The 26,997-nt window shown below is 37.7% G+C and overlaps 1 protein-coding gene across 3 annotated transcripts in view; it reads left to right on the top strand.

Moving 5' to 3' along the window:
• The first annotated feature begins 296 nt into the window (after positions 1-296).
• Positions 297-26,997, top strand: part of LOC133542308 (E3 ubiquitin-protein ligase TRIM35-like) — a 52,723-nt gene continuing 26,022 nt past the window's right edge. The window contains exons 1-2 of one of the 3 annotated variants that reach the window (XM_061886313.1): positions 297-925; positions 25,413-25,508. In XM_061886313.1, the coding sequence (XP_061742297.1) occupies positions 347-925; positions 25,413-25,508 (675 nt within the window). In that variant the 5' untranslated portion in view covers positions 297-346. The remainder of the gene's footprint in view (positions 926-25,412; positions 25,509-26,997) is intronic. The other 2 variants (XM_061886311.1, XM_061886312.1) reach the window with 2 other exon arrangements.

A 26,997-nucleotide genomic window follows, 5' to 3' on the forward strand; every position in this document is an offset into this window, starting at 1 on the left:
TGTCAAGGATCGTGTGGTGACGGTCCTCCCCTACCAGGACTGTCATACTCGCTTCCAGTGACCGTCGATGATGATGATGAGAACTGTATTTGTATGTGTACTCTGACAAATATTTGCTATATCTCCAAAGTGGTCCAGTGGGGTTTGTTGTCAGGCCGTGAACTAGTAATCAAACTCTGCCATGTATTTTTGTCATGTCATTTCATGACCTTTAATGATATTAAGGGAGAAGGTAAGCAGCAGCTGAGTGGGAGGAGCCTGTGTTAATGAGGACACTGGACAGAACCACACAAACAAAAAGCCAGTCTCACTGTACTAAAATTAGACGGTCCTTAGAAGCGGAGTCATGGCTGAGAGAAGCAGTCAGGCTGATCAGGAAAACAAACTGCAACAGCAAGATCAACAGCTTAGTTATTCTGAAGACCGAGTTACAGTCGCAACGGAATCCACAGATCTGGATTTGTCTGAAAAAGAGAAGACCTCGCCCCAAAGTGAAGAAGAGACCGAGTGTCCAGGCTGCCAGTCCCTGGGTGTTGTGACTTTGACTTGCAGCCACAAGTTATGTCCAAGTTGTATTGACCTGAGCCAGAAGGAGATGGGTCGTGAAGGTTGCACTATCTGCTATGGATCCCAATTAATGGACTCTGTGCTCCAAGGTCTGCTGGGCGCCTTGTTCCACGGACAGCCCAGAAGAGACACCAGGACAGTACGGCCAGAAGAAGCCATTTCACGGGCCGCTGCCGAGGAGACGGTGAAGGCTGCTGAAGGTGGTAATCCGGAGAAGCAGCAGCAATGTCTGCTGCACGGAGAACCGCTCAGAGAGTTTTGTCTGGAGAAGGAAGAGCTGCTCTGCCACAAGTGCAGTGTGAGCGACCAGGGACCCCCCAGGTGCTGCTCCATTGAAGAGGCTCTTCTTCTTTGTAAGGTCAGACAAACCCAGAATGTGCTCACAATGGACAAATGTCATCATCTTTTGGCTGGAGAGGTCTTCGTGACTGTAAAACTTGTTGATGTTTTCAAATATGCAAGATTGAACAATTTTGATTGAAACTTTTATTAGTAGATTGCACAGTACAGTACATATTATTAGTAGATGTCACAGTACAGTACATATTATTAGTAGATTGCACAGTACAGTACATATTATTAGTAGATGTCACAGTACATATTATTAGTAGATGTCACAGTACAGTACATATTATTAGTAGATTGTACAGTACAGTACATATTATTAGTAGATGTCACAGTACAGTACATATTATTAGTAGATGTCACAGTACAGTACATATTATTAGTAGATGTCACAGTACAGTACATATTATTAGTAGATTGCACAGTACAGTACATATTATTAGTAGATGTCACAGTACAGTACATATTATTAGTAGATGTCACAGTACAGTACATATTATTAGTAGATTGCACAGTACAGTACATATTATTAGTAGATGTCACAGTACATATTATTAGTAGATGTCACAGTACAGTACATATTATTAGTAGATTGCACAGTACAGTACATATTATTAGTAGATGTCACAGTACAGTACATATTATTAGTAGATTGCACAGTACAGTACATATTATTAGTAGATGTCACAGTACAGTACATATTATTAGTAGATTGCACAGTACAGTACATATTATTAGTAGATGTCACAGTACAGTACATATTATTAGTAGATTGTACAGTACAGTACATATTATTAGTAGATTGTACAGTACAGTACATATTATTAGTAGATGTCACAGTACAGTACATATTATTAGTAGATGTCACAGTACAGTACATATTATTAGTAGATTGCACAGTACAGTACATATTATTAGTAGATTGCACAGTACAGTACATATTATTAGTAGATGTCACAGTACAGTACATATTATTAGTAGATGGCACAGTACAGTACATATTATTAGTAGATAGTACAGTACAGTACATATTATTAGTAGATTGCACAGTACAGTACATATTATTAGTAGATGTCACAGTACAGTACATATTATTAGTAGATTGCACAGTACAGTACATATTATTAGTAGATTGCACAGTACAGTACATATTATTAGTAGATGTCACAGTACAGTACATATTATTAGTAGATTGCACAGTACAGTACATATTATTAGTAGATGTCACAGTACAGTACATATTATTAGTAGATGTCACAGTACAGTACATATTATTAGTAGATTGCACAGTACAGTACATATTATTAGTAGATTGTACAGTACAGTACATATTATTAGTAGATGTCACAGTACAGTACATATTATTAGTAGATTGCACAGTACAGTACATATTATTAGTAGATGTCACAGTACAGTACATATTATTAGTAGATGTCACAGTACAGTACATATTATTAGTAGATTGCACAGTACAGTACATATTATTAGTAGATGTCACAGTACAGTACATATTATTAGTAGATTGTACAGTACAGTACATATTATTAGTAGATTGCACAGTACGGTACATATTATTAGTAGATTGTACAGTACAGTACATATTATTAGTAGATTGTACAGTACAGTACATATTATTAGTAGATTGCACAGTACAGTACATATTATTAGTAGATGTCACAGTACAGTACATATTATTAGTAGATTGCACAGTACAGTACATATTATTAGTAGATTGCACAGTACAGTACATATTATTAGTAGATGTCACAGTACAGTACATATTATTAGTAGATGGCACAGTACAGTACATATTATTAGTAGATTGCACAGTACAGTACATATTATTAGTAGATTGCACAGTACAGTACATATTATTAGTAGATGTCACAGTACAGTACATATTATTAGTAGATTGTACAGTACAGTACATATTATTAGTAGATGTCACAGTACAGTACATATTATTAGTAGATTGCACAGTACAGTACATATTATTAGTAGATGTCACAGTACAGTACATATTATTAGTAGATTGCACAGTACAGTACATATTATTAGTAGATGTCACAGTACAGTACATATTATTAGTAGATTGCACAGTACAGTACATATTATTAGTAGATGTCACAGTACAGTACATATTATTAGTAGATTGCACAGTACAGTACATATTATTAGTAGATGTCACAGTACAGTACATATTATTAGTAGATTGCACAGTACAGTACATATTATTAGTAGATGTCACAGTACAGTACATATTATTAGTAGATGTCACAGTACAGTACATATTATTAGTAGATGTCACAGTACAGTACATATTATTAGTAGATTGCACAGTACAGTACATATTATTAGTAGATTGCACAGTACAGTACATATTATTAGTAGATGTCACAGTACAGTACATATTATTAGTAGATTGCACAGTACAGTACATATTATTAGTAGATTGCACAGTACAGTACATATTATTAGTAGATTGCACAGTACAGTACATATTATTAGTAGATTGCACAGTACAGTACATATTATTAGTAGATTGTACAGTACAGTACATATTATTAGTAGATTGCACAGTACAGTACATATTATTAGTAGATTGTACAGTACAGTACATATTATTAGTAGATTGCACAGTACAGTACATATTATTAGTAGATGTCACAGTACAGTACATATTATTAGTAGATGTCACAGTACAGTACATATTATTAGTAGATGGCACAGTACAGTACATATTATTAGTAGATAGTACAGTACAGTACATATTATTAGTAGATTGCACAGTACAGTACATATTATTAGTAGATGTCACAGTACAGTACATATTATTAGTAGATGTCACAGTACAGTACATATTATTAGTAGATTGCACAGTACAGTACATATTATTAGTAGATTGCACAGTACAGTACATATTATTAGTAGATTGCACAGTACAGTACATATTATTAGTAGATGTCACAGTACAGTACATATTATTAGTAGATTGCACAGTACAGTACATATTATTAGTAGATGTCACAGTACAGTACATATTATTAGTAGATTGTACAGTACAGTACATATTATTAGTAGATTGCACAGTACAGTACATATTATTAGTAGATTGTACAGTACAGTACATATTATTAGTAGATTGTACAGTACAGTACATATTATTAGTAGATGTCACAGTACAGTACATATTATTAGTAGATTGCACAGTACAGTACATATTATTAGTAGATTGCACAGTACAGTACATATTATTAGTAGATGTCACAGTACAGTACATATTATTAGTAGATGGCACAGTACAGTACATATTATTAGTAGATAGTACAGTACAGTACATATTATTAGTAGATTGCACAGTACAGTACATATTATTAGTAGATGTCACAGTACAGTACATATTATTAGTAGATGTCACAGTACAGTACATATTATTAGTAGATTGCACAGTACAGTACATATTATTAGTAGATGTCACAGTACAGTACATATTATTAGTAGATGTCACAGTACAGTACATATTATTAGTAGATTGCACAGTACAGTACATATTATTAGTAGATGTCACAGTACAGTACATATTATTAGTAGATTGTACAGTACAGTACATATTATTAGTAGATTGCACAGTACGGTACATATTATTAGTAGATTGTACAGTACAGTACATATTATTAGTAGATTGTACAGTACAGTACATATTATTAGTAGATTGCACAGTACAGTACATATTATTAGTAGATGTCACAGTACAGTACATATTATTAGTAGATTGCACAGTACAGTACATATTATTAGTAGATTGCACAGTACAGTACATATTATTAGTAGATGTCACAGTACAGTACATATTATTAGTAGATGGCACAGTACAGTACATATTATTAGTAGATTGCACAGTACAGTACATATTATTAGTAGATGTCACAGTACAGTACATATTATTAGTAGATTGCACAGTACAGTACATATTATTAGTAGATTGCACAGTACAGTACATATTATTAGTAGATGTCACAGTACAGTACATATTATTAGTAGATGTCACAGTACAGTACATATTATTAGTAGATGTCACAGTACAGTACATATTATTAGTAGATTGCACAGTACAGTACATATTATTAGTAGATGTCACAGTACAGTACATATTATTAGTAGATTGCACAGTACAGTACATATTATTAGTAGATGTCACAGTACAGTACATATTATTAGTAGATTGCACAGTACAGTACATATTATTAGTAGATGTCACAGTACAGTACATATTATTAGTAGATTGCACAGTACAGTACATATTATTAGTAGATGTCACAGTACAGTACATATTATTAGTAGATGTCACAGTACAGTACATATTATTAGTAGATGTCACAGTACAGTACATATTATTAGTAGATTGCACAGTACAGTACATATTATTAGTAGATTGCACAGTACAGTACATATTATTAGTAGATGTCACAGTACAGTACATATTATTAGTAGATTGCACAGTACAGTACATATTATTAGTAGATTGCACAGTACAGTACATATTATTAGTAGATTGCACAGTACAGTACATATTATTAGTAGATTGCACAGTACAGTACATATTATTAGTAGATTGTACAGTACAGTACATATTATTAGTAGATTGCACAGTACAGTACATATTATTAGTAGATTGTACAGTACAGTACATATTATTAGTAGATTGCACAGTACAGTACATATTATTAGTAGATGTCACAGTACAGTACATATTATTAGTAGATAGTACAGTACAGTACATATTATTAGTAGATTGCACAGTACAGTACATATTATTAGTAGATGTCACAGTACAGTACATATTATTAGTAGATGTCACAGTACAGTACATATTATTAGTAGATAGTACAGTACAGTACATATTATTAGTAGATTGCACAGTACAGTACATATTATTAGTAGATGTCACAGTACAGTACATATTATTAGTAGATGTCACAGTACAGTACATATTATTAGTAGATTGCACAGTACAGTACATATTATTAGTAGATTGCACAGTACAGTACATATTATTAGTAGATTGCACAGTACAGTACATATTATTAGTAGATGTCACAGTACAGTACATATTATTAGTAGATGTCACAGTACAGTACATATTATTAGTAGATTGCACAGTACAGTACATATTATTAGTAGATGTCACAGTACAGTACATATTATTAGTAGATTGTACAGTACAGTACATATTATTAGTAGATTGCACAGTACAGTACATATTATTAGTAGATTGTACAGTACAGTACATATTATTAGTAGATTGTACAGTACAGTACATATTATTAGTAGATGTCACAGTACAGTACATATTATTAGTAGATTGCACAGTACAGTACATATTATTAGTAGATGTCACAGTACAGTACATATTATTAGTAGATTGCACAGTACAGTACATATTATTAGTAGATTGCACAGTACAGTACATATTATTAGTAGATGTCACAGTACAGTACATATTATTAGTAGATGTCACAGTACAGTACATATTATTAGTAGATGTCACAGTACAGTACATATTATTAGTAGATGTCACAGTACAGTACATATTATTAGTAGATTGCACAGTACAGTACATATTATTAGTAGATGGCACAGTACAGTACATATTATTAGTAGATAGTACAGTACAGTACATATTATTAGTAGATTGCACAGTACAGTACATATTATTAGTAGATGTCACAGTACAGTACATATTATTAGTAGATGTCACAGTACAGTACATATTATTAGTAGATTGTACAGTACAGTACATATTATTAGTAGATTGCACAGTACAGTACATATTATTAGTAGATTGCACAGTACAGTACATATTCTGCACAATTGACCACTAAATGGTAACACCCCAATAAGTTTTTCAACCATGAATTGATGAAGGTGGACCCCAACTTAAACAAGTTGAAAAACTTATTGGGGTGTTACCATTTAGTGGTCAATTGTGCAGAATATGTACTGTACTGTGCAATCTACTAATAATATGTACTCTACTGTACAATCTACTAATAATATGTACTGTACTGTGCAATCTACTAATAATATGTACTGTACTGTGACATCTCCTAATAATATGTACTGTACTGTGACATCTACTAATAATATGTACTGTACTGTGTAATCTACTAATAATATGTACTGTACTGTGACATCTACTAATAATATGTACTGTACTGTGACATCTCCTAATAATATGTACTGTACTGTGCAATCTACTAATAATATGTACTGTACTGTGCAATCTACTAATAATATGTACTGTACTGTGCAATCTACTAATAATATGTACTGTACTGTGCAATCTACTAATAATATGTACTGTACTGTGCAATCTACTAATAATATGTACTGTACTGTGCAATCTACTAATAATATGTACTGTACTGTGACATCTCCTAATAATATGTACTGTACTGTGCAATCTACTAATAATATGTACTGTACTGTGCAATCTACTAATAATATGTACTGTACTGTGACATCTACTAATAATATGTACTGTACTGTGCAATCTACTAATAATATGTACTGTACTGTGACATCTACTAATAATATGTACTGTACTGTGACATCTACTAATAATATGTACTGTACTGTGCAATCTACTAATAATATGTACTGTACTGTGCAATCTACTAATAATATGTACTGTACTGTGACATCTACTAATAATATGTACTGTACTGTGCAATCTACTAATAATATGTACTGTACTGTGCAATCTACTAATAATATGTACTGTACTGTGCAATCTACTAATACAAGTTTCAATCAATCAATCAATCAATCAATCAAAAGTGGTTTAAGTCGGGGTCCACGTTAATTAATTCATGGTAGAAATATATACTATCAGCATAATACAGTCATCACACAAGTTAATCATCAGAGTATATACATTGAATTTTTTACGTTATTTACAATCCGGGGGGTGTGATGTGGAGGGGGGGGAGTTAGGTTGGGTTGCTATCAGCATATTTCAGTCATCAACAATTATATCATCTGAGAAATGGACATTGTAACACTGAATGGGGAACGCTGTGGTTCAAATCCCACCTAGTACCAACTTCGTCACGTCCGTTGTGTCCTGAGCAAGACACTTCACCCTTGCTCCTGATGGGTGCTGGTTGGCGCCTTGCATGGCAGCTCCCTCCATCAGTGTGTGAACGTGTAAATGTGGAAGTAGTGTCAAAGTGTTTTGAGGACTTTGAAGTAAGAAAAGCGCTATACAAGTACAACCCATTTATCATTTAATGGACATTGTAACAGTGAAGTTGTCCAATCACTGCAAATACTGAAATCTAAGTAAGATGAAATATCTCAAATAAGGGTGACACTTGCTTATTTTCTGTCTGATAAGATCATTCTTCTCCCTTAGCAGATTTTATGTTGGTGTTTTACTTGTTTTAAGTGTTTTGCTCCTAAATGATCTCAGTAAGATATTACAGCTTGTTGCAGAGATTTGATGACGTAAATTGAGTAAAGCATGCTTGAAAGTAGAATATCAAATGTTTCAAAACTGTGTCATCAACACTCACAAGTATAAACACTACTTTTTTAAAGTAATAATTTCTTATTTAAAGAATGTAAAAAAAACATGACTTTGACACAATTGTGTATCATAATTAAAACAGATGACTGCCAAATAGACTTAGCTGTTTTATTTTCAATGAAACAATAGAAAATACATACTCATCAAGTAGTACAGTTGTCACAGTACAGTAAACTGACAGTTAATATTCAAACTTTTCACATGTGACATTTCAAACTATTTTAAACATGAATAGTTCCTGCACATTCAGGTAAATTCTTCAAAATGATAATTAAAATAAATATGGCCGGGCTGTAAAAATATATCTTTATGTATATATATATATATATATATATATATATATATATATATATATATATATATATATAAATACACATACATCTTCTTCCACTTATCCGAGGTCGGGTCGCGGTGGCAGCAGCCTAAGCAGGGAAGCCCAGACTTCCCTCTCCTCAGCAATTTCGTCCAGCTCCTCCCAGCGGATCCCGAGGCATTCCCAGGCCAACCGGGAGACAAAGTCTTCCCCCAACGTGTCCTGGGTCTTCCCCGTGACCCCCTACCGGTCGGACATGATGTGCATTTTTAGACAATATGATTTGACCGAGCGGCCAGTAGACCCCAAGAGTAACAAGCGGTTGCCTTATTGCCTTCCATTAAGAAAAGTAAACTAGTTTTTAGTATATAAATTTGCTGGGTTTCAAGAAATCTAATGCAGAGCGCATATTATTATTTCAAGATAATGACACTAGCGTTTACTTAATTTAAGAATATTTTTCAACATATTGAACAAAAATGTATTTTTTTTTTCTACCAAGAAAAGTGCACTTGTTATTAGTAAATAAATGATAAATGGGTTGTACTTGTATAGCGCTTTTCTACCTTCAAGGTACTCAAAGCGCTTTGACACTACTTCCACATTTATCCATTCACACACACATTCACACACTGATGGAGGGAGCTGCCATGCAAGGCGCCAACCAGCACCCATCAGGAGCAAGGTTGAAGAGTCTTGCTTAGGACACAACGGACATGACGAGGTTGGTTCTAGGTGGGATTTGAACCAGTGACCCTCAGGTTGCGCACGGCCACTCTTCCACTGCGCCACGCCGTCCCTAGTGAGAATATACTTATTTTAAAGTATTTTTGGGTTCATTCAATTTAGCCAATTTTACTTGTTCTGGAAAGTCTTGACAAGCCAAATGTTCTTGTTCTATTGGCAGATAATTTTCCTTAGTTCAAGTACAATACCCCTCATTTTTGTAAAAAAAAAAAAAAAAAAATCTTGTTTTTGAACACTGACTTTTTGCTAAGTGATTTACTTCAATTAAAATAGTTGTCTCCCATTAAAAACTCGATTGAAATAGAGTTTATAGACTCATGTTTGTGTGACGTCAAGGTTCCCTATGTTGTCCTACGCAGCATGTGATACTTAGTTCCACCAGCAGAGGGCTCCCTATGTTGTCATACGCAGCATGTGATACTTAGTTCCACCAGCAGAGGGCGTTTGGCGCCTTTGGCAAAAGAGGAGCCTGAACAAGAAGTCTGTGATGATGTGAGAAAAGCCGCGGTGTCAAGCTCCAGTTGTTAAGCTCTTTTAATTGTTTTGCAGGTAAGCTGGTTTACATATAACACTTACACGCAATAGTAGACTTTATTCTGTACCTTTTGAAGTAAGCAATGTCAAGCTAAAGTCTGTTTTGTTGAGTTTCTGAGTTGAAAACGAGTCCTATTAAGGGTTGTTTTCTAAAATGGCGGACGTCGGTCCAGCAACTTCAGTTTTAAGAGTAAATTCACAACATAAATCCTCAGAGATACTTGAAAATAGGGTGTTAAATTCCATTATAAATATAATTCACACATTATTAAACAGTGATTAAAAACGATTTAAAGGTAGATAAAAACAGTAAAAAGGTTTTTTGTACATGTATTTTTTTGGAATATTTGTAAAATTGTAGTTTCTTCTCTACCTTTTGGAGTAAGCAATGTTTAGCTAAAGTCTGTTTTGTTGAGTTTATGAGTTAAAAACGAGTCAAGTGTTGTTTTCTAAAATGGCGGACTTTGGTCCGACGGTAACCATGGTGACGAAGCAAAATACAGTAACTTGAGTTTTAAGAGTAAGTTCATGACATAAATCCTCAGAGATACTTGAAAATAGGGTGTTAAATGCCATTTATGTTACAAGGACATGCCAAACAAAGTTTTGAGTGTTGTATTGATCATAAGCACAGCAGATATAGACAGATAGTACTTAATTTATTCCTTCAGGAGAGTTCCTTCAGAAAACTAAAGGCCTCCTGAAATGAGATGTTCTTATTTAAACGGGTATAGCAGGTCCATTCTATGTGTCATACTTCATCATTTTGCGATATTGCCATATTTTTGCTGAAAGGATTTAGTAAAGAACATCGACGATAAAGTCAGCAAATTTTGGTCGCTAATAAAAAAGCCTGGCCTGTACCGGAAGTAGCAGACGATGTGCGCGTGACGTCACGAGTTGTGGAGCTCCTCACATCTGAACATTGTTTACAATCATGGCCACCAGCAGCGACCGAGAAAGCGACAATTTCCTCGTTAATTTGAGCGAGGATGAAAGATTCATGGACGAGGAAAGTGAGAGTGAAGCACTAGAAAAAAAAATAGAAGGCAGAGCAATTCAGATGTTATTAGACAAATTTACTAGCGTAACAGAGTGTCCTGGGTTGGCCTATAAAGTGTACTTCTATAATAAAATAATAAACGGGAGACATTAGAGCAGGTCCGGTAGCCACCGCTTCTTTAATGTGAACTCCTTTACATCTCTCTACACAACCACACACCCTACGTCACAGTCCCACGGCAACTCTGAAAGGACAAAACTCCTCCTCCTCACACTTTCTGTTAACTTGGGACACCCTGAACTGTTTGTTACACTAGGATAATTCGGGAAAATCTCTTATCTGCTTATTGTTATCAGTGTTTTAGTGAGATTATATGGTCACACCTGAAAGTCGGAGGGGTGTGGCCACGGGTATGGTGACCGCCAGTGTCTCCGTGCAGAGCCACGTTTCTCGACAAGGCAAGGCAGCCCGGCTGAGATTTTTTTTTTCCCCCCTCCACAATGTAAGCATACGACAGTCTGGGGCGGCCGTTGGGAGGAGGCAAGAGAGTCCTCAGCTGCAGGAAGAACGACACGAACTCTCCGCTCATGTCTACGGTAAGAGCCGACTTATTGCCACTATTTTCGCACCAAAACCTGCCGGTTGACATGTGGTAGGGAACAATGTTCGCTTGACTGCTCTGTTCCATAGTAAAGCTTCACCGTCAGCTTTCGGGAATGTAAACAAGGAAATACCGGCCTTGTTTGTGTTGCTAAAGGCAGCCGCAATACACCGCTTCCCACCTACATCTTTCTTCTTTGACGTCTCCATTATTAATTGAACAAATTGCAAAAGATTCAGCAACACAGGTCTCCAGAATACTGTGTAATTATGCGATTAAAGCAGACTACTTATAGCTGAGATCGGTACTTGATCAAAGTGTCTGCTACAATCTGTGACATCACGCGCATGTGTCATCATACGCGTCATCATACCGCAACATTTTCAGCAGGATAATTCGCGCAAAATTTAAAATTGCAATTTAGTGAACTAACCGGTTGTATTGGCATGTGTTGCAATGTTAATATTTCATCATTGATATATAAACTATCAGCCTGCGTGGTCGCTAGTAGTGGCCTTCAGTAGCCCTTTAAAATTCCAGCAACAGTGTACAGAAGTGAGATGGAATTTAAAAAAAAGTAAATAATGGGGGTATAGATGGAAACAAAATAGAAAAATATTACTATAAAAATAAAAAGCAACAATAGGAATAAAAATATAACAGTAAACTAAGAACATAACAATAGAAACTAGGCAGTAGTGACCATGTTATGAAAAAAGTATTGCAATCTTATTGTTTTGTGTCCCCTGTCGTCTTAGAACCCCTTTTAGAGGTGGGTAGTAACGCACTACATTTACTCCGTTACATTTACTTGAGTAACTTTTGAGATAAATTGTACTTCTACGAGTAGTTTTTAGTCAACATACTTTTACTTGAGTATACTTATAGAGAAGAAACGCTACTTTTACTCCGTTCCATTCATCTACATTCAGCTCGCTACTCGCTACTTTTTTTTTTATCGATCTATTAATGTTTGTTTTGGTTAATGACAGAGCTTCAAAGTAGGATCTACACATGCCTGCGTTTCACCAATCACATGCAGTCACTGGTGACGTTGGACCAATCAAACAGAGCCAGGCGGTCACATGACCCGACTTAAACAAGTTAAAAAACTTATTGGGGTGTTACCATTTAGTGGTCAATTGTACAGAATATGTACTGTACTGTGCAATCTACTAATACAAGTTTCAATCAATCAATCAATAGTGTAAAGGAAAAAAGACACTTTTTATTTCAAATGTACTTCCCGTCAAAAGCCTAAAGACTGATCGCACAGTTCCTTTCTTCACAATAAAAGTGCCGCTCCATCGCGCCTGCTCTAACAAAATAAGAGTCTCCGAAAGCCAGCGCAAACAAGCTAGCAAGCTGCGGAGTTTGCCGCCAATGTATTTCTTGTAAAGTGTATAAAAACGACTATGGAAGCTGGACAGATAAGATGCCAAAAACCAACAACTTTCATGTGGTATTAGACAGAAAAGAAGAACTTTTTTTCTCCTCCGTTTGAAAACATGGACGTCTGATTCCAATCAATGCAAGTCATCAGAATCAGGTAATACACCAACTTATATTCTTGTCTTCATGAAAGATAGGAATCTATATGTTAAACATGCATATATATTCATCAAAACACCTTCAACATGTGAACAAATACGGCAAAATAAATAAATATAAATTATATACTGCATGTATAAATGTATGTATATATATATATATATATATATATATATGTATATATTTATATATATATATATATACATATATATACATATATGTATGTGTATGTATGTATGTGTATATATGGTATATGTGTGTATATATATATATATATATATATATATATATATATATATATATATATATATATGTATGTGTATATATATATATGATATGTGTGTGTATGTATATATGAGGTAGATCACCTCGACTTGGTCATTTACTAAGTAATTGATAAACGTTTAAAAACTTATTGGGGTGTTACCATTTAGTGGTCAATTGTACGGAATATGTACTGTACTGTACAATCTACTAATACATGTTTTAATCAGTCAAATCAATGAATGCCTACTGAGGCTATGGTGCTGTTAATTTATTGTGGCTCAATGTGCCATTTTTTTTTATTTCATTATAATGTACCATTATTTAATATATATTATTGTTTTAGTTGCTTAAGAGATATTCCTGGCTCTGAATTTGCTCATTGCTATTTTTATATTTTTGTGCATTATTTGTTGCCGTTATCAGGTTACTCATCAGTTACTCAGTACTTGAGTAGTTTTTTCACAACATACTTTTTACTTTTACTCAAGTAAATATTTGGGTGACTACTCCTTACTTTTACTTGACTAATACATCTCTAAAGTAACTGTACTCTTACTTGAGTACAATTTCTGGCTACTCTACCCACCTCTGACCCCTTTTACCCCCCCAGATAGGAATTGTACAGTCTAATGGCGTGTGGGAGAAAGGAGTTTTTTAGTCTATTAGTAAAAAAGATAAATAAAAGATCAGTGTCAAAGCTGAACTACAGTTAGTGTGTGTAACAGTAAAATGACATAAGAGATACATTTCATTAATGGCATGTGGGAGAAAGGAGTTTTTTAGTCTATTAGTAAAAAAAATAGATAAAAGATTAATGTCAAAGCTGAACTACAGTTAGTGTGTGTAACAGTAAAATGACATAAGTGATACATTTCATCCATAGCTTATTAATCAGTAATTAAAAACATGATTTAAAAGTAGATAAAAACAGTAAAAAGGGTTTTGTGTGTATGTATGTGTGTGTATATATATATATTTATTTATTTATATATTTATATTTATGTATTTATTTTTTGAATATTTGTAAAATTGTTCAACTCCAGACATTGTTTTTTGGGAAGTCTGTCAGAACGTGATATGAGAAAAGCAGAGGTATCAAGCTCCGGTTGTAACACTGTTTTTATTGTTTTGCAGGTAAGCTGGTTCGCATATAACACATACACGCAGTAGTGGAGTTTCTTCTCTACCTTTAAGAGTAAGCAATGTCAAGCTAAGGTATGTTTTGCTGAGTTTATGAGTTAAAAAGAAGTCACTTTCATTCTTGTTTTCTAAAATGGCAGATGTCGGTCCAACGGTAAACGCGATGACGAAGCAAAATACAATAATTCTAATTTTAAGAGTAAGTTCACGACATAAATCCTCAGAGATACTTGAAAATAGGGTGTTAAATGCCATTTATGTTACAAGGACATGCCAAACAAAGTTTTGAGTGTTGTCAAAGCCAGTTACCTTGAACAACTAATCTGATTAATGACTACTGATTACTCCTTTAGAAAGTAACTTAGTTACTTTACTGATTAGTCCATTTTAAAAGTAACCAAGTTAGGTTACAAGTTACTTTATTAATTACGTTCAGCAATGCAGCTACCGACATTACCCCTGCCGCCTCAACATAAAAATGACAAGCAGTTTTGCCAATAATCACTTCATTTAACATCAACAACTGCACTTAACATTAATACTTGTTTTACATATTAAAAGAAATAATAATAATGACTGTCTTTCTTTACTGGACATAAATCCTTGTTTTATCTGTATATAAAAGAATTAGCAGTTTTTCTTTACAGCAGTTGACATAAATGTTTTTGTTTTTTTTATCAAATAAAATAAAATAAATACTGTCTTTTTTACCTGACTGTTAATACTGCAATGGAAAAACCTACAAATATAAAAGTAACTATTAAATTATGTTTCGCTTCTCTTATGAACACTGAACCTGTTGTTCACAACATCAGAGCAGCTAGGCGTGCATTTACAAAACAGCGTTTAACACCACATGTTAACTCTAATTGTTCTATTGTTATAATCAAGTTATGAGTCAAACAGTGGCGTGGGGCGAGTAAACCAGTGGTTATACCTCATTGACAAAAGCCTCTCAAACCTCTTGTCAGAAAGTCTATTCCTCTTTCAGTGCTGCTTTCAGGTTGCTCTCCATCTGTGCATACTCAATCTCCAGGTAAGACGAAAAGGATGTTCTGTGAGGCAAGTCTGCCTTGATCGTAGCGAGGATCTTGTTTATTTCTGCACGAAACGAGAGCGAGTCAACTTTGCTTAAGGACAGCATTTCCTCGACAACATACTGTCCATGTTAACTCCAAATAATGACTGTATTTCCAACTTGAAAAGGGGCTTCTTTCTCCGCCCTCCATTGTTGATTACCTCGGTGTCGCACACGTGTGTCATCCTCATGCTAAAACGTGACTTGTCGCTTACGTGACGTCATTTTCCAAGACGGCAAGAGGATATAAAACTTTGTACGAGGGGGAAAAAATAAAAATAACGCACAGTGACTTGGGTTGAATTAACTTCAATCTGACTACTGGTTTGAAAAAAGTAACGCATTAGATTTGTCGTTCATGAAAATAGACGTCATATTAGACTTGTAACGTGCTACCAGAATCATTGGTCAAAGCTGAACTACAGTTGGCGTGTGCTAAGGCAGTAAATGTACAGTCGCACATAGGACAGTAGGTTGAGTACAAGTAATGGTAAAATGACATAAGAGATAAATATAATCCCTATATTATTAAACAGTGATTAAAACATGATTTAAAGGTAGATAAAAACAGTAAACAAGTTTTTTTCTGTATATATATATATATATATATATATATATATATATACATACACACCGTATTTCCTTGAATAGCCGCCTGGGTGCTAATTATTTTAAAACTATTCTCACTCCTGCGCTTATTCAAAGCATGCGGTAAAAGTAAGCAGGCGCTAATAATTTTAAAACTTTTTCTCACCTCACCCCTGCGCTTACTAATGGCATGCAGTAAAAAATAGATTGTGAAAAAAAAAAGATAATAATACAAAATAATTCTGCGTCCGCGGCCCGATGGTTGGGGACCACTGCTCTACAACATGTCATCGCGCCCACTTTTACACCATGCTGTACACCATGCTGTCTGCGTGCCTGCCGGACGCATGCATTTCGTTGCTTCTCATACGAGATTGCAATGCATACTTGGTCAACAGCCATACCTTTTACACTGATGGTTGTGTTATAAACAACTTTAAAACTCTTACTAATATGCGCCACACTCTGTGAACCCACACCAAACACATTTCTGGAGAGCATTGGCTCTGTTGCACATTATAAATGCAGCATAGGGATTACCCATAATGCCGTACATCCGTGACTCTTGGATATATTATATACGCGCCCCCAACCCTGCCCACCTCATCCAACGCACGGAGGGGGGGGGGCGCGTGTATAATATATCCAAGAGTCACGGATGCACGGCATTATGGTAATCCCTATACTGCGTTTATAATGTGCCACAGAGCCAATACTCTCCAGAAATGTGTTTTGTTATTCTTATTTGGTTAGGGTTCACAGAGTGTGGCGCATATTAGTAACAGTGTTAAAATTGTTTTATATCACAACCGTTAGTGTGATCTGTATGGCTGTGGAACAAGACCCCTGGTTTACACACAGTGAAGGCAAAAAAAAAACTCCTCCGCCATTTTGAAAATAATGGTAGGGGAAGCGTCGCTTGTGACGTCACGAATTTGACCCGACGGTAAAAGTAAGCATGTGCTTATTAATTTGGTGAGCTAGTTTTACCCGGCAGTAATTCAAGGCAAGCGCATATTACATGCCCGGCGGCTATTCAAGGAAATACGGTATGTGTGTATGTATATAAATATATATATATATATATATATGTATGTATGTATGTGTGTGTGTGTGTGTGTGTGTGTGTGTGTGTGTGTGTATATATATATATATATATATATATAATGTTGGGTTTTTTTATATTTGTAAATTTGTCGAGTTTCTTCTGTACCTTTTAGAGTAAGCAATGTCAAGAAGGCGTCTGTTGTGTTGAGTTTATGAGATAAAAACGAGTCACATACTAACGGAAAAGTTAAAGTAGCAATGATTGTCAGGCACTAGGTGTGGCGAAATGACTCTCTACATATAACCTATCACCCTTGATCACCCCCTGGGAGGTAAGGGGAGCAGTGAGCAGCAGCGTTGGCCGCACTCGGAATAATTTTTGCTGATTTAATCCCTCATTTCAACCCTTGATGCTGAGTGCCAAGCAGGAAGGTAATGGGTCCCATTTTTATAGTCTTTGGTATAACTCGGCAGTGGGTTTGAACTCACAACCTACTCATCTCAGGGCGGACACTCTAACCACTGAGTAGGTAACCGTGGTGACGAAGCAAAATACAGGAACTTTATTTTAAGAGAAAGTTCACAACACAAATCCTCAGAGATACCTGAAAATAAGCTGTTAAATGCCATTTACCTGACTTACTGCTAAACTCCGGCAATATGAGAGCAGACAATGGTGACGGGAACAGCTGATGGAACACATATCTTCCTTCCTCATAAAAGAAGAAATGGATGGAAATGACCATACGGACACAGAGCCTTCACCAGCTCAACCTCCTTCAGTGAGCAACAGTTCTGCTGCAATTTGCATTTCACATACTGCCTCACCTGAACCAGTAACAAAGCAGCTGCACTTTGTAAAGCCTCCACTTGGGATGTATAACCGCAAGCACGCATTCAGTGTCAGGGAACAAAATTAACAAAGTGGACATCATTCCCGCAGCTTCACGTGAAAGAGCTGCTTCCCCACTAACATTAACACAAATATTCTCACCACAATGCCCAAGCTCTTCCTCCTCTGTTGCTTCATATAGAATGGTGTTGCCTGCTGTTCATCAGGAACAACTCCCTAGTCAGGACACATTACTACTACAACTCAAGGGCCTTCCTCAGCACTGTGGCAAGTCCGGAGAATGCATCCAACCAGCCCATCATCACCTCACTACAGCAACCTGTACACCTGCAGTTGCTTCTTACAACCCCCTGAATGTGCTCCCCAGACATCAAGCCGACTGATGCCCGCACCTTTCACAACTTTGCTTTGCATGTCCATCTCTTAGTAAGCATGCTGCTCTCCTTCGAGGGACCACAAGGCATGGAACTGAACTGCTGCTCACATGTTGATCGCCTACTTAGCAAGCTGCCAAAGTACCACAGAGATGGGTTTGTCGAGCATCTACAGTTACAAGGCAAATTAAATGGCTGAACCCCTACAACCTGCAGGACTTAAATGGATGACTTCAAGGTAAAGCACAACAGCAGCGCCTTTCCAGCAGATTGGTGCAACACTATCAACAGGAGAAGCCCTTGGGGAGCGCAACAGAAAAATGTCCCTTCAGGGTCAAAAGTCAAGCTACAGCTGTATATCTTGGAGCAGCGCCAACACGACAGGGTGTCTCCACTAAGCACGCTCTTGCTGAGACCAACAAAGCTAACAAAATGCATTGTCTCTTCTGCAATAACAAGGCACATTATATTACTCTGTGTCAACAGATCAGAAAACATTCTGCGGCGCACCTGGATAAATGGATAGTAGAAGGACAATGCTGGAGATGTGCATGTGCTCATGCACCTGACACATGGACTCTCAAGAGGCCCTGCAGAGACTGCAATGGTATCCACCTCCAAGTTCTCCACGATGTAGCTCATCGGTATACTGAAGACACCCAGATGACTCCCACAGAGAGTCGTGTCTATTTGACTCCCAGCATCACCTCAAGTAGAGTGCTCCTGAAAGTTGTTCCTGTACTGCTGCACCATAATTCAAAATCAATGGAGACATTTGCTGTTTTAGATGATGGGGCTCAACAAACTGTGATTTTACCTGACGCAGCACAACATCTAAACCTGCACGGCCAACATGAAATTCTTGCCCTGCGCACCGTGCGCACAGGCCTTACCCACCTCATGGGTTTAACAGTTGACTTTGAGTTTTTCCCAGGGAAACAGTGCCAAGTGCAAGGTGCGTTTACCGCACAAGGTCTGGATCTGATGGAGCAGACCTACCCAGTTCAGAGACTTCAGAGGAAGTACACACCTACCTGGGATTTCCTTGCAACCATTCTCCAATGTACGCCCCCTAGTGTTAATTGGATCAGACAATGTGCACCTGATCACTGCCACAAAGCCAGTCCGGAGGGGAAATAATGGAGGACCCATAGCCATCCACACAGCACTTGGATGGACTCTACAAGGGGCGGAGGAAAGAACACAAAGACAGAGCTCAAAACAATTATGTTTCTTTACCTCACTTGCCACTACCAATGACATTTTGTTTTGTAATGTGGAATAGTTGTGGCAACTTCATGTTTTGCCCTTCAGGAACGAAAAGATGGTTGTTCGCTCTCATGAAGATCCGGAAGCAATCACCCTATTGGAGACAAGAACTCAGCGAGTCGACCTAGAGGGTGTCTAGCGTTATGCAACACCCCTTCTAAGAAAGAAAGATATGACTAAACTCAACAGTTCCATATCCACCGTTATGGCTCACTTGAGAGGCACAGAGAAAAACTTAAGAAAAATCCAGAGAACGTCACTTCATTTTCTGCTGAGATCACTAAGCTTATTCAAGCAGGGTATGTCAAGAAGCTCTCGCATGAAGAGATGAAACAGTCCAATGAAGCAAGGTATTTACCCTATCATCTCGTGTTCCACAATGAGAAGGCAAGACTTGTCTTCAACTGCTCGTCTCGACATCGGGGAGTGTCTGTGAACAACCAATTCCTCCCTGGGCCTACCCTGGGACCATCCTTGCTAGGTGTTGTTCTTAGGTTCAGACAGCACTGGGTGGCTGTGAGTGGAGATATCTGAGCAATGTTTCATCAGAACCGTCTTCTCCCTGAAGATAGACCACTCCTTTGTTTTATCTGGAGAGATTTGCGCAGCAAAGACCCACCAGACGTTTATGAATGGCAAGTGCTTCCTTTCGGAACGACATGCAGCCCGTGCTGTGGAATATTTGCTGTGCAGTAACACGCTTGGAGGGACCAACACAGCCATCCAGGACTTCTAAAATCAGTGGAGCAAAGTTTCTTGTGGATAATTGCCAAAGGAGTTTCACCGACATATCTGAGGCTGCACAGTAGATGACTCAGTTGCGCAAACTGATAGCAAAAGACGGATTTGACCTCCGAAAATGGGCAAGTAACCAACCAGAGGTGTTAAGCCAAGTCCCTACTGATGGAAGATCGACAACCACGGAGCAGGTGCTAAGCCAGAACCAAGTTGAGCCACAAGAACCTGCTTTAGGCCTGAGATGGAACTGTGCTACTGACACCCTTGGCTATCAACGTAGAAACATTGAACATACCATATTGACCATGAGGACTGCATATCAGGTGCTAGCCAGTTAGTATGACCCCCTGGGCTTTATAGTAACGTATACGACTCGCACCAAGGTTCTCATCTAGCAGTTATGGTCCAAGCAGAGAAGCTGGGATGACTCCGACTTACCGCGAGCCCTGCAGGAGGAGGCCGGGAAGCGATGGGAGAGTGAGCTCCAACATTTAGATAAATTATCTATACCACGCTGCTACACACCAATCCCAACCACTGGTCTCGAGTATGATCTGCACATCTCTTGTGATGCCTCTGAACGAGCATGTAGAGCAGTTGCTTATGTCGGACTAAAGATGTCATTCTCACCTTGTTTGTTATGGCAAGATCAAAGGTAGCTTCGAAAAGGCATCAAGTCATGCCTCGCTTGGAACTCTGTGCAGCATTGGTTGGAGCTCATCTTGCCAAGGTTTTGAAGACAGAGATGACCCTCCCTCTTCAAAGGACGACCCTGTGTGTCGGATTCCACCACGGTTCTGGAGGGGGTCCAGTCGCCCTCCTATCACTTCAAGGTCTTTTTTTGGAATGCATGTCTCAGAGCTACAGTAGTTGACTGATAGACAATCCTGGCGGTATGTGGACACTCACAATAATTCTGCTGATGACATCACCAGGGGGAAACCACTTCTGGAATTTGCTCAGGCAAAGTGCAGAATACTGGCCAAAAAGACCGGAGAAAGATTCAATCTTGACTTAGTTCGAACTAAAGAGCATCACCTTCTGTGGTCTTGCAGTAGTGCAAAGCGACAATAATATTCCGGATGCTTCTCTATTCAATACCTGGAAAGAATTAGTGAAAGTCACTTAGCAGGCGGGACAGGAAGCACCAGGAGGGTCGACACAGAGTCAGATAATCAGCTTCAAGATATCAGGTTCAAACCTTTCCCGCAGACATCATGTCTCTCAAAACACAGAACGAACGCAGTGTCAGCTAAGAGCCGTATGGCGTGCCTCTAACCCTCAGTGGGACTCAACTGCAGGGTTAGATCGAGTTGAGGGTAGTCTGTGACAACTCCGGAACCCGTACCTAGAAGAGATCCATCCTATTGTGCTGGACCCAAGACACCAGATAACTAAACACTTCAAGGACATGGTTGATTTGCTTCTGCAACCAGGTACAGAGGGAGTGTATGCAAAACTTCAAAGACATTACTGGATTTTGCAAGGACGACAAGCAGTCAGGCACCATCAGCACAACTGCCCATCTTGTCGCTGGCGAGCTCAACCAACAGTCACAAAGATGGCAGATCTTCCACCATAACGCCTCACACTTCTCTGTCCACCATTCCATTTAACAGGTGTGGATTGTTTTGGACCTTATCTGGTCAAAGTGGGCAGAAGATCAGAAAAGCGGTGGGGTGTAATTTTTCAGTGTCCTACAACTCAAGCAGTTCACATCGAGTTCCTCAACTCCACGGAAGCCGATACATTCCTTCTCACTCTACGTCTGTTCATTGACAGGAGGGGAAGACCAACAGAGGTACTGTCAGATTGTGGGACCAACTTCTGAGGAGCCGAAAGAGAACTCGGGACAGTGTTTGCAGAGATGGAACCACAGCTAAGAGAGCAACTGACAGAATATCAGATTGACTTCAAATTTAACCCTCCAAATGCCTCTCATTTTGGTGGAGCATGGGAACGGGAAATTAGATCTATCAAGGCCAGTCTCCAAGTCGCACTCGGAGGACAGTCAGTCACAGATGTTTTGCACACAACTCTGGTAGAAGTGGAGGTGATTCTGAACTCAAAACCACTAGTATACGTATCATCTGATGTTTCTGATCTGGACCCAATCACCCCAAACATCCTTCTCATGGGGTGGCGAGATTCTGCACTGCTGCAAGTAGTTTACGTCCCAGCTGTCATCGGGCTGCGAAGATCGCCCCATAGTCAAACACTATTTCCGTTTTGGATCCACTTCATATGCAGCTATCTACCCACTTTGCAGACCAGGTCAAAATGGCAGAGGTCTTCCGAAAATGTAACCATCAACACTGTAGTTCTGATAGTGGACCCTTCACTTCCAAGAGCACAGTGGCCCATCGGCAGAGTGGTTAAGACCAGTCCGAGTCAACATGGACAGGTCAGGGCTGCTAAGGTAATGGTCAAGAGTAAAGTCTACACCAGACCGGTAGCTCGCTTGATCCCACTTCCAAGTTTGGAGGATGACAGTAAAAAGACTTGAAGAATTCCTGTAGTTACACATTTGTTGTACAAATGCGAGGGCGGCTGTTAAGAGTTCTCCATGTTTATCTACGTTTTCAGATACTTTATTTTGAAGCATTTCCACTTCCTTCCTGTAGGTGTCACTTCCGCTTCCCTTTTGACATGTGTGAATATGTGGTAATTCTAGTCTTTGAGGTGTGAGTATGTTGATGATTATATAAGATTCATTTAGTTTGTTAATAGACATCACTGTGTTTGGGTAACGTTTAGTGGTTTTTATTAATTTTATTGGTGCTGTGTTGTCAGAATGCTACAAGCTAACATCTCCCTGTTAAGGATGACATTGCTGCTGCTAATGTGACTAGCTCACATGCCCTTGTGAAAATGTAATATATTATGTCTCTAGTACTTAGAGCATGTCTATAGGCATAATATACATTTTGTTTATTTAAATGACATAAATATTAATGGGTGTTTGCTTGTGGTTTACAGATACTAACCGAACCTAACCAAAACCAATATGCACCATTAAAGTTGGAAGAGTCCAAATGATGACCGTGTGTTCTCTGACCGGAACCCCAACGTGGTCAGTATCTGAAAAAAACAGTCAAAAGAGTTTAATACTCAACACTGACTATACAGCATACCTTATTATAAGTCGCACCCACCCTGACTATAGAGCGTACCTTATTATAAGTCACACCCATCCTGACCATAGAGCGTACCTTATTATAAGTCACACCCACCCTGACTATAGAGCGTACCTTATTATAAGTCGCACCCACTCTTGAGTGTTGTCAGCAGGTGTTATGACATTCCAAAAGGTGAAAGCGAAAAGACAACAATAAATAAAGAAAAAACATAGGAATGTATGACCGGCACCATCTTGAATGACATCCCAAATCATTGCTAATTAGCACAAAACAAGGACCGGTTTTCAGATGGAATGGTGATAGTTGACTGGCAACATCTTCCTCCCGGTCAACTTCCTTTGTTTTCACTTAATAGAAGTGTGCATGCAAGTGACATTGAGGCCACATTGAAATGTGATTTATTCCAGCTGACTTTAAAATGTCATTTTTATCAGACTCCAGTGTAAATGTGCAAAGGCCCAAATGTGGCTGCAATCTGGCCACATTTTATTACGTGAAAGTAAATATAAAGTATGAATTTATGTATAGTGTCATATATTTGGAAGGGTTCTAATTTTTTAATGGCTATTAGAGGTGACACGTACATCAGCGTAGATCTACACAAGCTTTATTTTTCATCTCACATGCAAACAAATTCGCCACAGCGTCAGTTCCGGTCCTTCAATCCTCACAATTCCTTCTTAATCTACATACATATTCATAGATTACATAAAGTTTATTATCTGCGCAATATTTTCAAGTGATGCACCAAAAATTATTTCGTCTTAAATAGAATTTGCTCACCAAAATATCCACTTCTGGGTTGCACGTGGGTCGTTTAGAGTGAAGTCACATTTGAAAAGTTTGGATTCAGGGCGACCTCCTGATGTGGCCTGAATCTGATGCCAAAAAAAAATCAGATTTGAAGCACTTGGGAGCGTGTAGACTGGCAAAATAAATCAGATCTGCGTCAAACTTGATGGCAAAATAATCCGTTTGGTCGTAACAGAACATGTTTGTAGACATATTGGATTTTGTTCATATGCTACCTATGAGCGGCAGGTGTACACATTGAAACATGAACCATTTTACTCAGACTTTTGCTACGTTTATTCACAACTTGAACCAAACAGTCCTGAACCGGAGAGCTTCGTCCTCTTCCTCCTGCGAGCTCAGGTTGCTGACGTCGTCTTCTTCTGGTTCGTAGTTGCTTCATCTAGCGTTTTCTCAACCTGGTTTTCCGTGAAAGAGCAGCGTTACGTGCTTATTCGATGCTTTGGTGGATGCGGCTTTCCAGTCGAACGCCGTTGTGTGCAGCGTGCATTTCTTCTCCATGGTGAGGGTGAGTGCATTACACACTAAATGGCTGAACAATATTGTGAATGTGTTTGGTCCACCGTGACCCGTCCGGCAATTTCATCGCAGGGTTCAAAGTAATTGAATAAGTAGCGGCTTATTATCCGGAAATTAAAGTAGCTAAAACTAAATGTAGAAACATTCGTAATTAAAGTTGCAGTTTGTGTTATTGCCAGTCCAGACTCTCTGTAGACCAAGGGGGGGTCTTTTAGTTCTGCCGTGGTCACTGGTTTGGAACACAACCTAGCCTAAATGGGAAATGACTAAATTGTGGTGCTTGTTAGCTGTTTTGTCCAAGACAGGAAGGAAAGTAACAATCCTCTGCTTGTAGAGGCAGATGGGAGCGACCCTCAGAGGGGCCCGGGAGACACTGAAGAACCTAACCACGGAGAAAGGAAAGTTGGAGGACACGGCAACTCACATCATGGTACATCTTCAGCAATGACATGAACAATCAAGTTCAAGCAAAATGTGGGAAAATACAACTGGATCGGATTGTTGGGTGTTACTCTGCATTTTGGTGTCCATTTCATACCAAATTAATACAGATAGAATACTATTAGTAATGAACATTTTCAATATTATTGAATGATTTTGTTTTGATCATGATTATAATCCGACACAACAACAACATACACAAATGTGTGAAAATAAACATGAGAAAAAGAAACATTTTGGTCCAATATACTTAAAACAGCAAGTTGTGACCTGATATTAGCCACACACAGTATTCAAAAATATACTAAGGCTGTTAAAAACTTCATTTTAGTTAATCACATTTTAGAATTTGGATTACTAAGTATTAATCACAGGTGATCATTAGCTTACGTAATTCAACTTTGATTTAAGGGGAATTGCACATTTTTGGAGAATTGTTCGCAATCCTTACGAGAGCTAAGAACACACATTTTTTGTATTCTAAATTGTAATAATCAGCTTGTTATAGGTAGCCAGCAATGTATGATAGTTTAAAAAAACACGCTCGTTTGTTGCCGGAAGTAGGAAGTGCGCTACCATGGGCAATGAAATAAATGCGCCCAAAATACATTAAACATTGTACATATTACATTGTAAAATACATGTACATATTTTCCAGACTATGGAGCACACCGAGATATAAGTCATACCCACTTAATTTTAGAAGAAACATTTTTTTTCCCGTATATTAGCCACACAGGACTATAAGCCGGATGTAAATGTTTATTTAAATACCTTATTTGTTCAAGGTTCAAGTTTATTTGTCACATGCAGACTAAACCACAGTGAAATGCTTTTTTCCATGCTCTTCAGATATTGCGTACAGTGGGATCCAAACACTAGTTGCAGAATATAATACACTAAATACGCGAAAATACAAAAAATTGAATAGCTCTGATGTACATTAATTACAAGACAATTAAGTTGAACAATAAGTCACAGAAGTTATGGTAGAAGTATCAATACAAGTAGAAGTACAGTAGTCAAATACGGTAACAGTGCAATACTGTTCGTCTGTAACACAGCAGTAAAACGGCTGATCAAACAAAACAGAAGTCACGGTCATGAACCCACTAACTGCGCAGGCTAGCTCTCTAATCAGCTAAACAGACTCAATAACTCCACCGTGACGTTTTGGTGAACTTACTGAGGACTTTTGTGAAAGTGAAACAATACAAAAATAATGCTGTTGTAAGTTAATAATACTAACACAGACACTTGTAAATGTGTGAGCATATTAGCTTCTGCTAACGATGCTAGCTTCTTTACATTACGATAACACGTACAAAAATTAACAAAAACACTCCTACAGACATCACACATGAAACGCTTTAGTAAGAATATCTACTTTTAGTTATATTGTAAAACTTACGAACGTTGCTTGGAGCGATGAATGCAAACTCCATACGATTCATACAATAAAACACTTTCCAGGTGTA

This window comes from Nerophis ophidion, linkage group LG24 (genome assembly GCF_033978795.1).
Source record: "Nerophis ophidion isolate RoL-2023_Sa linkage group LG24, RoL_Noph_v1.0, whole genome shotgun sequence".
In the NCBI taxonomy this organism is placed as follows: domain Eukaryota; kingdom Metazoa; phylum Chordata; class Actinopteri; order Syngnathiformes; family Syngnathidae; genus Nerophis; species Nerophis ophidion.